This window comes from Chelonia mydas, chromosome 2 (assembly GCF_015237465.2).
Source record: "Chelonia mydas isolate rCheMyd1 chromosome 2, rCheMyd1.pri.v2, whole genome shotgun sequence".
NCBI lineage: Eukaryota > Metazoa > Chordata > Testudines > Cheloniidae > Chelonia > Chelonia mydas.
In genome coordinates this window covers 143570609-143586363 of record NC_057850.1, presented here as the reverse complement: position 1 = coordinate 143586363, position 15755 = coordinate 143570609, and the positions used below count along the sequence as shown (strand labels likewise).

The following is a 15755-nucleotide window of genomic DNA, read 5'->3' as shown; positions in this document are numbered from 1 at the left end:
AGGAATTCCACCATGATTTCAACAATTTCCATCCCACCATCAACCTCAGCCTGGTCCAGTCCACACAAAAGATCCACTTCCTGGACACTACAGTGCTAATAAATGATGGTCACATAAACACCACCCTATACCGGAAACCCACTGACCGCTATTCCTACCTACATGCCTCCAGCTTTCACCCTGACCACACCACACGATCCACTGTCTACAGCCAAGCTCTGCAATACAACCGCATTTGCTCCAACCCCTCAAACACCTACAAGATCTCTATCAAGCATTCTTACAACTACAATACCTACCTGCGGAAGTGAAGAAACAGATTGATAGAGCCAGAAGAGTTCCCGGAAGTCACCTACTACAGGACAGGCCTAACAAAGAAAATAACAGAACGCCACTAGCCATCACCTTCAGCCCCCAACTAAAATCCCTCCAATGCATTATTAAGGATCTACAACCTATCCTGAAGGATGACCCAACACTCTCACAAATCTTGGGAGATAGGCCAGTCCTTGCCTACAGACAGCCCCCCCAACCTGAAGCAAATACTCACCAGCAACCACATACCACACAACAGAACCACTAACCCAGGAACCTATCCTTGCAACAAAGCCCGTTGCCAACTCTGCCCACATATCTATTCAGGGGACACCATCACAGGGCCTAATAACATCAGCCACGCTATCAGAGGCTCATTCACCTGCACATCCACCAATGTGATATATGCCATCATGTGCCAGCAATGCCCCTCTGCCATGTACATTGGTCAAACTGGACAGTCTCTACGTAAAAGAATAAATGGACACAAATCAGATGTCAAGAATTATAACATTCATAAACCAGTCGGAGAACACTTCAATCTCTCTGGTCACGTGATTACAGACATGAAAGTTGCGATATTACAACAGAAAAACTTCAAAACCAGACTCCAGCGAGAGACTGTTGAATTGGAATTCATTTGCAAATTGGATACAATTAACTTGGGCTTGAATAGAGACTGGGAGTGGCTAAGTCATTATGCAAGGTAACCTATTTCCCCTTGTTTTTTCCTAGCCCCCCTCCCCCAAGACGTTCTTGTTAAACCCTGGATTTGTGCTGGAAATGGCCCACCTTGATTATCATACACATTGTAAGGAGAGTGATCACTTTAGATAAGCTGTTACCAACAGGAGAGTGGGTTTGCGGCGGGGGGGTGGGGAGAAACCCTGGATTTGCGCTGGAAATGGCCCAACTTGATTATTATACACATTGTAAGGAGAGTGATCACTTTAGATAAACTATTACCAGCAGGAGAGTGGGGTCGGGGGAGAGAAAACCTTTTGTAGTGGTAAACACCCATTTTTTCATGGTTTGTGTGTATAAAAAGATCTTCTGTACTTTCCACAGTATGCATCCGATGAAGTGAGCTGTAGCTCACGAAAGCTTATGCTCAAATAAATTGGTTAGTCTCTAAGGTGCCACAAGTACTCCTTTTCTTTTTGCGAATACAGACTAACACGGCTGTTACTCTGAATCCACATGTAGACAATTCCCTAGATCAAAGCTGTGGAACAGAGGAGTATATAAGCAGTCTGACATCAAAGCAAAGCAGTACACATCAGCGAGAGTCTGGAGGAGCAACTGGTTCGAAGACAGCGTAAAAGGGATCCACCATTTCTACTTTGTAACAAATTTTTAAAATTGTGGACATTAAAAATATTTATTTTAATAAACCTGAATATTTAAGGCATCATTACCCAAGAAAATTAAAATCATATCCTGAGGAGTCTAGATACAATGTGTTTTACCTCCTTCTGTCGTGCAACAAATCGAACCTTCCTGTAGTCATTTTCTTCATAAACCTGAAATACAAAATAAGTTGCATCTTAATTAGAAAGTAGTTACCATGACTAAGGGATACGAATATTTAAAATACAATAAAAATCTGCTGGCAGTTCAAAACAAAAGTGAAACTGGCTTTCTGGGCTTCAAGTTCATTGTCATGGAAGGAGATTGAGGAGATTCAAGTTCATTGTCAATCTCGAGGATGGAGATTGAGGATGGAGTTATCACTTCCCACAAAATATTTCAAATGGGCAAATGATACCATTTAGAACATAAGAACGGCCATACTGAGTCAGACTAATGGTCCATCTAGCCTTTCTATCTTCTGAAAGTGGCCAATGGCAGGTGCTTCAGTGGGAATGAATGGAATAGGCAATCATCGTCATCCACTCTGGTGATCAGAGGCTAGGGTCACCCAGGGTATGCGGCTGTATCCCTTACCACCTTAGCTAAAAAGACATTGATGGAACTATCATCCATCAATCTATCTAGTTCTTTTTTTAACCCCATTATAGTTTGGGCTTTACAACATACCCCTGGCAATGAGTTCCACAGGTCCTCCTTTACTTTCTCCACACCAGTCATGATTATAGACCACTATCATATCCCCTCTTAGTCATCTCTTTTCCAAACTGAAAACTCCAAGTCTTTTTAATCTCTCCTCATATGGATGCTGTTCCATACCCTTAACCATTTTTGTTGTCTTTTTCTGTACCTTTTCTAATTCTAATATATCTTTTTTGAGAAGGTGGCAAAACTGCATGCAGTATTCAAGTTGTGGTCATATCATGGATTTATATAGTGACATTATGATATCTTCTGTCTTAATAGATCACTGCTCTGATACAAATTTTGTATCTGCATCCAATCCATAAACATGGTCTGTTCCAAGATCTCTTTTGGGAGTGGTAACTGGTAATTCAGACCCCATAATTTTGTATATATAGTTGGGGTTATGTTTTCCAATATGCATTACTTTGCATTTATCAACATTGAATATCATCTGCCATTTTGTTTCCCAGTCACCCAATTTTGTGAAATCCCTTTGCAACTCTTTGCAGTCTGCTTTGGACTTAACTATCTTGAGTCTCATCTGCAGATTTTGCCTCCTCACTGTCTGCCCCCTTTTCCAGATCATTTATTAATATATTGAACAGTATTGATCCTAGTACAGATCCCTGGGAGACACCACTACTTACCTCTCTCCACGGTTAAAACTGACCATTTATTCCTACCCTTTGTTTCCTATCTTTCAACCAGTTACTGATCCATGAGAGGACCTTCCCTCTTATCCCATGACTGCCTACTTTGCTTAAGAGTCTTTGGTGAGGGACTTTATCAACGACTTTCTAAATGTCCTACTACACGATATCTACTGGATCACCCTTGTCCACATGTTTGTTGACCCCCTCAAAGAATTTTAATAGATTGGTGAGGCATGATTTCCTCGTAGAAAAACCCTGTTGACTCTTCCCCAACACAAGTTGACCTATGTGTCTGATAATTCTGTTCTTTATTATAGTGTCAACCAATTTGCCTGGTACTGAATTTAGGCTTACTGGCCTGTAATTGCCAAGATCACCTCTGGAGCCTCTCTTGGTGTCACATTAGCTTTGGTGTCACATTAGCTATCCTTCAGTCATTTGGTACAGAAGCTGATTTAAATGACAAGTTACATAACACAGTTAGTAGTTCTGCAGTTTCATATTTGCTTCAGAACTCTTGGGTGAACATCATCTGGTCCTGGTAACTTACTGTTGTTTCAGGGTTTCAGCTAGCTAACGGCAGGTGTTCAGGGCAGGATCCACTGCCCACCCCCTTCACTGTACTCTTTTTTAAAAAAAAAATCTCAGTCCTCAGAAACATCAGGGATGGCCACAGCAGGAGATGAGACACTGGTGGGCTGGGCCAGGGCTCTGAGGTGGCACAGAGCATTCTCTCTCTCAGGTGCTCACATGCTCCGGATCTAACCATATGTGAGGTCAGGAAGGAATTTTACCCCCAAGTCACACTCGCAGTGACTCTAGGGGTTTCTGCCTCCTCTGCAGCACATGGGTGTGGGTCACTTGTCAGGATTATCAGATCATCACTTTCCTACTATTCTGTAGGCCTTGTGTCCTGGTATGCCTTGGTACCTCCTATTCTCTGTCTCTGGCACATAATAGCCTAGTCTCCTGTGAGCTGTAATACTTTAAACCCAACAACCAAAATTAGACCAGTGTGCTGGATGGTGTTGGTAGCCTGCAACTTACAGGTCAGATTAGATGATCTAATGGTCCCTTCTGGCCTTAAACTCTATAACTATGACATTCCCCAAATAATCAACTCCTATTTTAAAATTAACTAGTTTGTTTCTATAATTAATACTACTCTCCAACTCGTTACTCTGCCCTACAAAAGTACCTGTGAAGTACTGTATGTATCTCACTTTATCACCACCTGGAGATACTAGATAAATTTTGCTTTGCAAGTACATTTTGAGGGACAACCAAAGCACTCAATTCTGCGTTTCTCTGACACTGCTGCAGTGAGGGGAAGGAAATGGAAACACTAAGCACAAGCCTTAGTTCTGACCAATCATTCTGGCAGAAGGGGCTCTGGGGATAACAAGCAGCTGTGACACTGCTGTCTGCTCTCAGAACGCTCGTTGTCAAATTGACTACAGTCTGAGCAGGGATAAAAACTAAATCTCCCATTAAGCAGGCTCCTCCTACACAGAGGACAGAGAGAAAAAGTGGCGCAAATGTTACGCCTGTAGGATGCTTGTGATCATCATGACAATTTTAGCCTTCCTTTTCCCCTTCAAATTCAGTTTTCATTTAAATCTACACAATGTTACCAGTTTGTTGTATACTATAATGAAAATTAATCTTAAAAAGCCTTCAAACCAGGGACTGGTCTCTTAGATTTGCTGTCAGAGTAGACAACTCCTTCAGTCAGCGAACCTCTTGTGTTTGCCACTAGAGAATCTCCTCTCTGCCCCACAGCCATACCCAGTACTGGGTTTACAATGGCGCCATCATGCCGGGCCCAAACTTGGAAGGGGCCCATAACGACTACATGGGTACCCACAAAAGGTTAATCCAGCCCTAACCACAGCCTGGCAATGTGAAGAGTCAGCAACTTCCCAGCACCTGCTGAAAATGCTCAGCAGTCCAGGAAGCAGAGCATGCAGGCGCAACAGGGACTTGGTGTTACGGAGTATGCTGGGAGTTGTAGTTCGCACACTGCTGCGTTCTACCAGGGCCCTTGGACCTGCGCCGCCAGCTGCACAACTACCCCCAAAATGCCCCATGCCACACTGCCTCAGTTTAACTGCAGGTGGCAGTGGAGCAGACCAAAAAAAAAAAATCCAAATCAAGGAAATGGCGCAGGGAGAAGGTTCCTGGTGCTGGGGGTGCTGATCCCCCCCATGCTCCCCACCCCCATGGGGCACAGGGTGGAGGCTCCTGGCTCGGCCCTCCCCACTCCTGAGTCTCCCCTGCTTTGATGGGGCAGTGGGTAGCAGCAATGCTGTGACTCCCAGTGTGTGCCCCCCCGCACCCTCCCCCAGGCGACCCTGATGCCTGGCTAAGGGCTTCTGGGCACTGTCTCAACCCTGCAGCTTTGCGATGGGGGGGAGGAGAGGGGGGAGCCCTTGGGCACCATTGGGGGTGCTGGCTGCCACGCTCCCTGCCAGTGGGAATGCCCAGAAACATTTCCCTGCACTCCAGGGAGGGGAGGTGGTAGAGCACGGTTTGGGGGAAAGAAACGAGTCCGGGTGCAATGGAGGACCTGGCGGTGACTGGCGGGACGGAGAGGGGGCAGAGAAGAGAGTCTGGGTTGAAGGTGGGGGTTGGCTCGGGAACGACAGTAGGAGGGAGGGAGGGAGGCGACAGCCCTGGGGGTGAAAGTGGGGGATGAGCCTTAGGGAATGCTGCCCCCCAAAATTAAACACTCTGTGTACAATATTTTAAAATTCCGCAAAATTCTGCCTATTTTATTTGCCAAAACAACACTACATAATCACACCAGTTTCAATTATTTGGTAATTCATTTTGAAATACCTGTCAGCAACTATGTCTAACAATACAGACAAAAAAATTCCCGCAGGAGCAGAGAAAGAAACCCCTGTTTCTTTGCCCCTCTCACTCAGCCCAGGTGGGGGTGGGGTGGGGGGGGCAGACATCCACACCCCCTACCACCCACAGAGCCCAGCCGCGGTCCCCCCCAGCCCAGACACTCATACCCCCCTCCTCCTCCACAGCCCAGCTATGGGGTGCCCCCCCCAAATATCCACACCCCCTGCTCCCCCAGAGCCCAGCTGCAGAGCTCCCCCTGCCCAGACACTCACACACTATTCCTCAGAACCCAGCGTGGGGCCCCCCCAGCCCAGATACCCGCACCCCCTACCCCTCAGAGCCCAATCACAGGGGTCCCCCCAGTCCAGACACACACACTCCCTCCTCACCCAGAGCCCAGCTGTGGGGCCTTCCTAGCCCAGGGACCCCCTACTGCCCAGAGCCCAACTGCAAGCACCCCTCCGCCCGCACCCTCCCCCCACCACCCTCCAGAGCCCAGGGATCCAGAGGAAGAAATAGCCTTATACTGGGTCCCAGGCTTCTGTGGAATTTCCTGCATGCTGCCTCCTTCCTCCAGGAACCCCCCTGCTGCTCCTCTCTCCTTCCTCCCCCCACAGTGTATAGTCCAGAAGCCCCTCGTGGCCACCAACAGCTCTGCAGCCCATTTCTGTGGGAGAAAAAGGAAATTCTGTGCACACAACATTAATTTCTGTGCAAATTCTGCATGTGCAGTGGTGCAGAATTACCACAGGAGTATACTGGCAGTAGCAAGGAGATTGAGGAGAGCCCTTGTGTGAAGGTGGGATTTAGTTGGGGGCAGGGAGGGGAGAACAGTATGATGGACAAGGGGGAGAGCCCAGGTGTGAAGGATGGGGGAGTGGCTTGAGGCTGGATTGTGGTAGCCTTGGTGGTAAAGCATGTCTCTCTCAGTGGCCCTTTCTCCCTGCAAAAGATGGGCACCAACAATTTTCCTCCCCACACTCCACGCCAGTAACTTAACAGTTTCACTTGAAGTCATAAGAGATGGTGAGGCAAAGGGAGAAACAGGCTAAAGAAACTAACATTTAAAAAGGTTTTGTAAATATTATTGTACCAAAGTAGAAAATACAGCTTTCAAAAAATGTATTCATAAAACATAATTTTGGGTGGAGGAGGTGGGGAGATGCAGGTGCAATTCCACTGACTGGGCTTAATATGGCTCAGAAATGTGCTAATTAAACTTGTGTGCTCAGGCCCCAAGCAGGCCCTGAGTGTTTTAACAAAAAAAGAAAAAACAAACGAACAACCCATCCCACATAAATAAACCAAATTCAAGAGTACCATGAGTATATTGATGTTAGCCCAATTTGTTCTCTACAGGCTGAGTGGAGGTATGAATACAGTGTGGCTTCAAATATCTTATTTTGTTTTTGAATAAATGTTTTCATCCCCACCCCAGCAGTACAGGGTTTACTATAGGGCCAATGATGCCGGGGTCACATTCAGAAGGGGCCCATAACAACTACATGGGGGCCCACAAATATGTTTGGTGCCAGACCCACAAAAGTTTAATAGAGCCCTGGCCATTCCCCATTCTACTCACCCCCACACAGTATTCTACTCTCCCCAGAAGTGTCCCCTTCCATCCATTTTCCAGTTACCTCCCCAAAATCTGCCCCCTAGGTCCTTAGCAAACAATCCAGCTGGGGATCATCAGATGAGACTGCACTCTCATCACGTAATCCTCACATAATAATCCACTCAGCCACGCCTACCGTATATATCCACGTACCAAACACTTGCAGTAGTTCTCTTTAGTTCTGTGACACTCCTCAGTTGGTGAACCAGAGACAGGAGGCAATTACTAGAGTTAAGGGGAAATCATACAGAGAGAGAGACAGACATACTATGAGGGCTGTAGTCTCAGTCACCAATCCACAACTGAATTACTACCCAGGGCCTGTAGAGAAAGTAAGGGAGGAATATAGAGAGGACCCATGGGGGCATTGCTGGGGAGGAGAAATACTGTGAGGGGCTGTAAAGAGCATGGCAGTGAAAGTGCAATCTCACGTCTGGTCTACGCTACTATGGTAAATCGATCTAACTTGTGCAATTTCAGTTACGTGGCTACACTGCACTGTGTCGACAGTAGAGTGTCTCCCATCCAGGCTATGTCTGCGCTATGGGGAGAGATTGCTCTAAGTTATGCAAATTCAGCAAAGTGAATAACATAGCTGAAGTCGACATACTTAGATCTACCTACTGCGTTGTCCACACTACATTACCTTCTCCTGTTGACGCCCCTAGCGCTTCTTGTTCAGGTAGAGTACAGAAGTCGAGGGGATCTTCACTAGACCTGCTAATTGATCGCTGATGCATCGATCACCCAGTAAGCATAGACAAGCCCTTGGGGAGGTGGAGTACACAAATCGATTGGAGAGTGCTCTCTCATTGATTTGGGGTGTCTTCACCAGACCCGCTAAATCGACACTCACTGCAACGATTGCAACACAGCTGATCCACCAGTAAGTGTAGACATGCCCTCAGCTGGTGAATTACATACATCAGCTGAGGGGCCTGCTAAAGAGGACAACACACAGTTCCATTGACAAAAAACTAATCCTAGCGCAGGTGCAAGTATTATAGCAACGGGGAATCGCTAGCGTGGATGCCCTTAATCGAAAGCACAAACCGATTTGAACACTCCAACAAAGTAGACTTGATCACATATTTGTATTGTGCACAAACGCAGCAGCGCCCTGATCTGACTGGGGATTCTGGCTACCACAACACACCAGGTTAAAAGGGAGCGGAAGGGGCAGCGGAGTGAAACCCTGCCCACAGAACATGCAAAGCACTAAAGACACAGGAAACCCAGATAGGAGAGCGGCGCAGGAGCCGCGCGCCCCGGAGCCGGCAAATAGCTCCCAGCGCCGGGAAGCCCCCTGGCTTTTGTGCTGTAGCCGGGACCGCGTCCCTCGGGGCCACTCACCGACCCCACCCGGGGCGGAACAGCGCGGGGGAAGCCAGCAGCCCCAGCCCGGCACAGTAACGTTACCTGTCCCGTGTGCGTCACGCTCTCGCCACTCGCAGACACGCGCGCGGCGTGGCCTCTCTGCGGGGGAGCGGCCGCCACCCGAACTGGAGCGAGGCGCCTTAGCAACAGCACTCCGCGGAAGGTCGAGCAGGACGCTGCCATTTTGACTCCACCACGTGATCGAGCAGGCTAGTGCTGCCGCTGCACATGCGCAGCACGCTTTGCCCCGGAGGAGGCGCAGTTCAGCACGTGACACCGCAGTATGAGGCCCGCCCTCGCTCCGTGTGGGCCGCGCTGGGGTGGCGCAGGCGCGGACTCGCTTTGGTTGTGGCGCGAGGGCTCGGCTCAGGACAGCTGGTAGCGCCGCCCTCTTCACGTGACCCCGCCGATCCCGAGCCGCGCTCCTTGGTCCCCGCCGCCTCGGTCCCCGCTGCAACTACTTCGGCGCTGGCGAGCCAAGGTCGGTGGCTCGGGCGGGGGGCGATGCCGTTGCGGGGGCCTGGCCCGGGTTCGCCAGTTCCCTGTCGGCGAGCGGGGCCCGCCTCGCACGGGCCGAGCTGTGTCCCGCTCATGGCAGCGCCGGGGTCAAGGGGCTTCCCTGCCCCGCTGTGAGCCGGGACAGCCCGGGTGCTTGCTTGGGCCCGTTCCCCGCGGCCGGCGGGGCGCGGTCTGTTGGTGGCTGCGCTGGTGGCCAGTGGGGTGGGGTCGCTAGGGCCCTGCCTGGGCGCGCCTGGGGCTCACTTGTTTCTTCTGCCGCAGGTGTGACAACATGGCGGCTCTGCTCGTGAAGACCCTACTGGCGGCTGCCGCCACCCCGCTGTGTTACCTGCGGCACGGCGCGCCCCCGCGCCTGCCCTTTTCTTCCCTGGGCTTCGGACACTTCCTAGCGGCCGCGCCAGCGTTGGTCGCCAAGAAGCGCAGCCTGGCAGGTCAGCCACTGCTTGCAAGCAGCCAGCTTCCAGTCGTACAGACGGTTATGGGGATGAAAACAAAAGGTGTAATCAAAAGGCGTTGTAAGGACTGTTTTATTGTTCGCAGACGTGGACGACTGTTTGTGTACTGTAAAACTCATCCCAGACACAAGCAACGACAGGCATAATTTCAGTTTTTTAATGCAAGCAAAACACCTGTTCTTTGAAAATGTCCCTCAAAAGACTAGTAAGCTTCCGGAGGAAAATACTAAACTAATTCTGCATATGAAATGGTGATCACTGTAAAGATTGCATATAGTACCAGGATACACGTGAATGGCTACTGAGCTGTGGATTTCTCACTAGCTGGTAGATTGATCTGTTTCTATAATAGCTATGGCCCCTAATCAGAAAAAGTGGTGTAAATGACTGTCATTATAGTAACTAGACTCTCAAAATAATATCTGTGTTTAGAACTTAAATTTATTTTGAGTTCCATGTATTTTTAATTCTTATTTTTGGTATGATGATGTTTCAAACTAACATTTCATATAAGATGCTCAATAATAAAATAGAAAAACAAATCCTCCAATGATGATGTTTTCTTACTTTCTCTAGTAAGCGTGGAGGTAATCATTAAAATGTTTGTAAATGAATATAATTTTTCCACCACTTAAGGGAATAAGCAATAGTGGAGCTACGTTTTCATTGTCTGTAAAGTTGTAAGGTATTTAATGCTAGTTACAGTTCAGAATCAAGATAAAATAATTATAGTAATTTGAAGTGGAACAGCCTGTAGTAAGTAGTGCAATAACAATGATAATTGTGCTACAACTACTTGTTGTTAGATCATAAATGCTATCAATCAAAAGCCTAATTAAAAAAATTAAACAGGTATAAACATAGTGTTTTACTTTGTTGTGTGATTCTGTCAATCCCTGTAACTGATATACACACAGTATTGGCATAACTTTCAGAGGTTTGACTTATTTTTTTACTAATACATTTATGCTGGTGTAACCCCTAGTGTGAAGACATCTTTAGCAGTATAAATGTGCTTTGCAGTGGGGCAGCATTTTACTACTGTAACTACAAGTGGTATTGTTAGAGCAGTAAAAGTTTTGTGCATGGACAAAGCCTTAGTTTACTACTGCTAGTCAAGTTTATGTATGAGTATGCAGATCTTCATCCACCAAAGATGGCAGTTGCTCACCATTAATAGTTAATGGTAGGTTCGTTTTTCTAAAAATCAGTATTAATTATATACCGTGTATACTCGTTCATTGGCCTGTTTGTTTATAAGCCGACCCCCCAGATAGATAGGTAAAAATATTAAAAACTGTATGACCCTTTCATAAGCCGACCCTATATTTCAGGGGTTGGCAAACTTTGGATCCCAGCCCATCAAGGTAAGCCGCTGATGGGGCGGGATGTTTTGTTTACCTGGAGCGTTCACAGGCACAGAACCCCTCAGCTCCCAGTGGCCGCGGTTTGTTGTTCCCAGCCAATGGGAACTGCGGGAAGTGGTGCCGCTTCCTGCAGCTCCCATTGGTTAGGAACGGCAGACCGCGGCCACTGGGAGCTGAGGGGCTCTGTGCCTGTGAACGCTTCAGGTAAACAAAACGTCCCGACCCGCCAGCAGCTTATCCTGACTGAACAATAACTGAACAAATAGGTGTTCACTTTCAAAATTACAGTCACTGCGCGCCACTTCCCACAGTTCTCATTGGCCACAGGGAACTGAGGGGCTCCATGCCTGCAGATGCTCCAGGTAAACAAAACAACAATGTAGTAGATATTCAATTCAATGATTTCATATTAGAGTTTAAAATCATCAAATTTTGGTGTAGACCCGTTTATAAGCCGACCCCTGCTCTTTGATGTGTCACTTCTTTATCAAAAATATTCGGCTTATGAAAGAGTATATACGGTATGCATCCATATAGTGAATATGAACTTTATGAATATAGGAATGGCCATACTGGTTCAGACCAATGGTCCATGTAGCCCAGTATCCTGTCTTCCAACAGTGGCCAGTACCAGGTGCTTCAGAGGGAATGAGCAGAACAGGTAATTATCAAGCGATCCATCCCCTGTCACCAGTTCCCAGCTTCTGGCAAACAGAGGCTATGGACACCATCCCTGCCCATCCTGGCTAATAGCCATTGATGGCCCTATTCTCTATGAACTTATCTAGTTCTTTTTTGGACTCCGTTATAGACTTAGCCTTCACAACATCTTCTGGCACGGAGTTCCACAGGTTGGCTGTGCGTTCTGTGGAAAAAATAATTCCTTTTATTTGTTTTAAACCTGCTCCCTATTAATTTCATTTGGTGACTCCTAGTTCTTGTGTTATGAGAAGAAGTAAATAACACTTCCTTATGTACTTTCTCCACACCAGTCATGATTTTATTTATCATATCTCCCCATAGTCATCTCTTTCCAAGCTGAAAAGTTCCAGTCTTATTAATCTCTTCTCATACGGAAGCCGTTTCATACCCCTAATAATTTTTGTTGCCCTATTCTGAACATTTTTCGCTTCCAATATATCTTTTTTTGAGATGGGGCGATCACATCTGCATGCATTATTCAAGTTGTGGGCGTACCATGGGTTTATATAGAGGCAATACGATTATTTTCGGTCTTATTTTCTGTCCCTTTCTTAATGTTCCCAACATTCTGTTTACTTTTTTGGCTGATGCTACACACTGAGAGGATGTTTCCAGAGAACGATCCACAGTCGCTCCAAGATCTTTCTTTAGTGGTAACAACTAATTTCGACCCCATCATTTTATATGTATAGTTGGGATGTTTTCCAATGTGCATTACTTTGCTTTTATTAACATTGAATTTCATCTACCATTGTTGCCCAGTCAACCAGTTTTGAAAGAGCCTTTTGTAGCTCTTCACGGTCTGCCTGGGATTTAACTATCTTGAGTCGTTTTGTATCATCTGCAAATTTTGCCACCTCACTGTTTACCCCTTTCTCCAGATCATTTATGAATATGTTGAATAGCACTGGTCCCAGTACAGACCCCTGGGGACACCATTATTTACATCTCTCCATTCTGAAAACTGACCATTTATTCCTACTATTTGTTTCTTATCTCTTAACCAGTTACCAGTCCATGAGAGGACCTTCCCTCTTACCCCATAATAGCTTACTTTGCTTAAGAGTCTTAGATGTCCAGACTTTGACAAGGTCCCTCACCAAAGTACACTATATCCACTGGATCCCCCTTGTCCACATGCTTGTTGACCCCGTCAAAGAATTCTAGTAGATTGGTGAAGCATGATTTCTCTTTACAAAACCATCTTCCCCCCACAAATTGCGTTCATCTATGTGTCTGACAATTTTGGTTTTTTACTATAGTTTCAACGAGTTTGCCCGGTACTGAAGTCAGGCTTACCAGCCTGTAATTGCCGGGATCACCTCTGGAACCCTTTTTAAAAATTGGCATCACGTTAGCTATCGTCCAGTCACTTGGTACAGAAGCTGATTTAAATGACAGTTAGTAGTCCTGCAATTTCACCTTTGATTTCCTTCAGAACTCTTGGGTCAATACCATCTGGTCCTGGTGACTTATTACTGTTTAGTTTATCAATTTGCTCCAAAACCTCCTCTAATGACATCTCCATCTGGGACAGTTCCTCAGATTTGTCACCTAAAAAGAATGGCTCAGGTTTGAGACTCTCCCTCAGCCGGGAAGACTGTTGCAAAGAATTAATTCAGTTTCTCCACAACGGCCTTATCGTCCTTGAGTGCTCCTTTAGCATCTTGATCGTCCAGTGGCCCCACTAGTCGTTTAGCAGGCTTCCTGCTTGTGATGTACTTCAAAAAAAAAATAGCTATTACTTTTTGAGTCTTTGGTTAGCTGTTCTTCAAATTCTTTTTTGGCCTTCCTAACTATATTTTCACACTTCATTTGCCAAAGGTTATGCTCCTTTCTATTTTCCTCACTAGGATTTAACTTCCACTTTTTAAAGGATGCCTTTTTGCCTCACTGCTTCTTTTACTTTGTTGTTTAGCTATGGTGGCACTTTTGGTTCGCTTACTATGTTTTTTAATTTGAGATACACATTTAAGTTGAGTGTCCATTATGGTGTCTTCAGAAAGTTTCCATGCCACTTTTAAGGGTTTCACTTTTGGCACCGGACCTTTTAATTTCTGTTTAACTAACTTCCTCATTTTTGTGTAGTCCTTCTTTCTGAAATTAAATGCTACAGTGTTGGACTGCTGTGGTGTTTTCCCTGCCACAGGGATGTTAAATTTAATTATATTCTCGTCACTATTACCAAGCCGTCCAGCTATATTCACCTCTTGGACCAGATCCTGTGCTCCACTTAGGACTAAATCAAGAGTTGCCTTTCCTCTTGTGTGTTCAGGACTAGCTGCTGATTGGAATAACAGAGACTTGGTGGGATAACACTCATTACTAGAGTACAGTCATGGATGGATATAAAGTGTTCAGGCAGGGCAGAAAAGGGGGAGGAGTTGCATTGTATGTAAGAGAGCAGCATGACTGCTCAGAGCTCAGATATGAAACTGCAGAAAAACCTGAGTCTCTGGATGAAGTTTAGAAGTGTGAGCAACAAGGCTGATGTCGTGGTGGGAGTCTGATATAGACCACCGGACCAGGGGGATGAGGTGGACGAGGCTTTCTTCTGGCAACTAACGGAAGTTACTAGATCACAGGCCCTGGTTCTCATGGGAGACTTCAATCACCCTGATATCTGCTGGGAGAGCAATACAGCTGTGCACAGACAATCCAGGAAGCTTTTGGAAAGTGTAGGGGACAATTTCCTTGTGCAAGTGCTGGAGGAACGAACTAGGGGCAGAGCTCTTCTTGATCTGCTGCTCACAAACCGGGAAAAATTAGTAGGGGAAGCAAAAGGGGATGGGAACCTGGGAGGCATTGGCCATGAGATGGTTGAGTTCAGGATCCTGACACAAGGAAGAAAGGACAGCAGCAGAATATGGACCCTGGATTTCAGAAAAGCAGACTTTGACTCCCTCAGGGAACTGATGGGCAGGATCCCCTGGGAGAATAACATGAGGGGGAAAGGAGTCCAGGAGAGCTGGCTGTATTTTAAAGAATCCTTATTGAGGTTACAAGAACAAACCATCCCGATGTGGAGAAAGAATAGTAAATATGGCGGGTGACCACCTTGGCTTAACAGTGAAATCCTTGCTGATTGTAAACACAAAAAAGAAGGTCACAAGAAGTGGCAGATTGGACAAGTGACCAGGGAGGAGTATAAAAATATTGCTCAGGCATGCAGGAGTGAAATCAGGAAGGCCAAATCACATCTGGAGTTGCAGCTAGCAAGGGATGTTAAGAGTAACAAGAAGGGTTTCTTAAGGTGTGTTAGTAACAAGAAGAAAGCCAAGGAAAGTGTGGGCCCCTTACTGAATGAGGGAGGCAACCTAGTGAAAGAGGATGTGGAAAAAGCTAATGTACTCAATACTTTTTTTGCCTCTGTCTTCACAAACAAGGTCAGCTCCCAGACTACTGCACTGGGCAGCACAGCATGGGGAGGAGGTGACCAGCCCTCTGTGGAGAAAGAAGTGGTTCGGGACTATTTAGAAAAGCTGGAGGAGCACAAGTCCATGGGGCCGGATGCACTGCATCCGAGAGTGCTAAAGGAGTTGGCAGATTTGATTGCAGAGCCATTGGCCATTATCTTTGAAAATTCATGGCGATCGGGAGAGGTCCCGGACAACTGGAAAAAGGCGAATGTAGTGCCCATCTTTAAAAAAGGGGAAGTATCTGGGGAACTACAGGCCAGTCAGCCTCACCTCAGTCCCTGGAAAAATCATGGAGCAGGTCCTCAAGGAATCAATTCTGAAGTACTCAGAGGAGAGGAAAGTGATCAGGAACAGTCAGCATGGATTCACCAAGGGCAAGTCATTCCTGACTAATCTAATTGCCTTCTGTGACGAGA

The 15755-nt window shown here is 46.5% G+C and overlaps 1 protein-coding gene and 1 long non-coding RNA gene across 2 annotated transcripts in view; one reads left to right on the top strand and one right to left on the bottom strand.

Moving 5' to 3' along the window:
- Window positions 1–9060, bottom strand: part of NDUFS6 (NADH:ubiquinone oxidoreductase subunit S6) — a 32282-nt gene extending 23222 nt beyond the window's left edge. Inside the window, exons 1-2 of the mRNA XM_007061262.4 lie at window positions 8920–9060; window positions 1785–1838 (exon numbers count right to left, since the gene is read on the bottom strand). Of these exons, the coding sequence (XP_007061324.1) occupies window positions 1785–1838; window positions 8920–9060 (195 nt within the window). The remainder of the gene's footprint in view (window positions 1–1784; window positions 1839–8919) is intronic.
- A 156-nt stretch (window positions 9061–9216) lies between these two features.
- On the top strand, window positions 9217–10714 carry LOC122464595. Its single transcript, XR_006288785.1, has 2 exons — window positions 9217–9358; window positions 9658–10714. It is a non-coding gene; the product is annotated as an uncharacterized LOC122464595 (long non-coding RNA).
- The last annotated feature ends 5041 nt before the right edge of the window (window positions 10715–15755 follow it).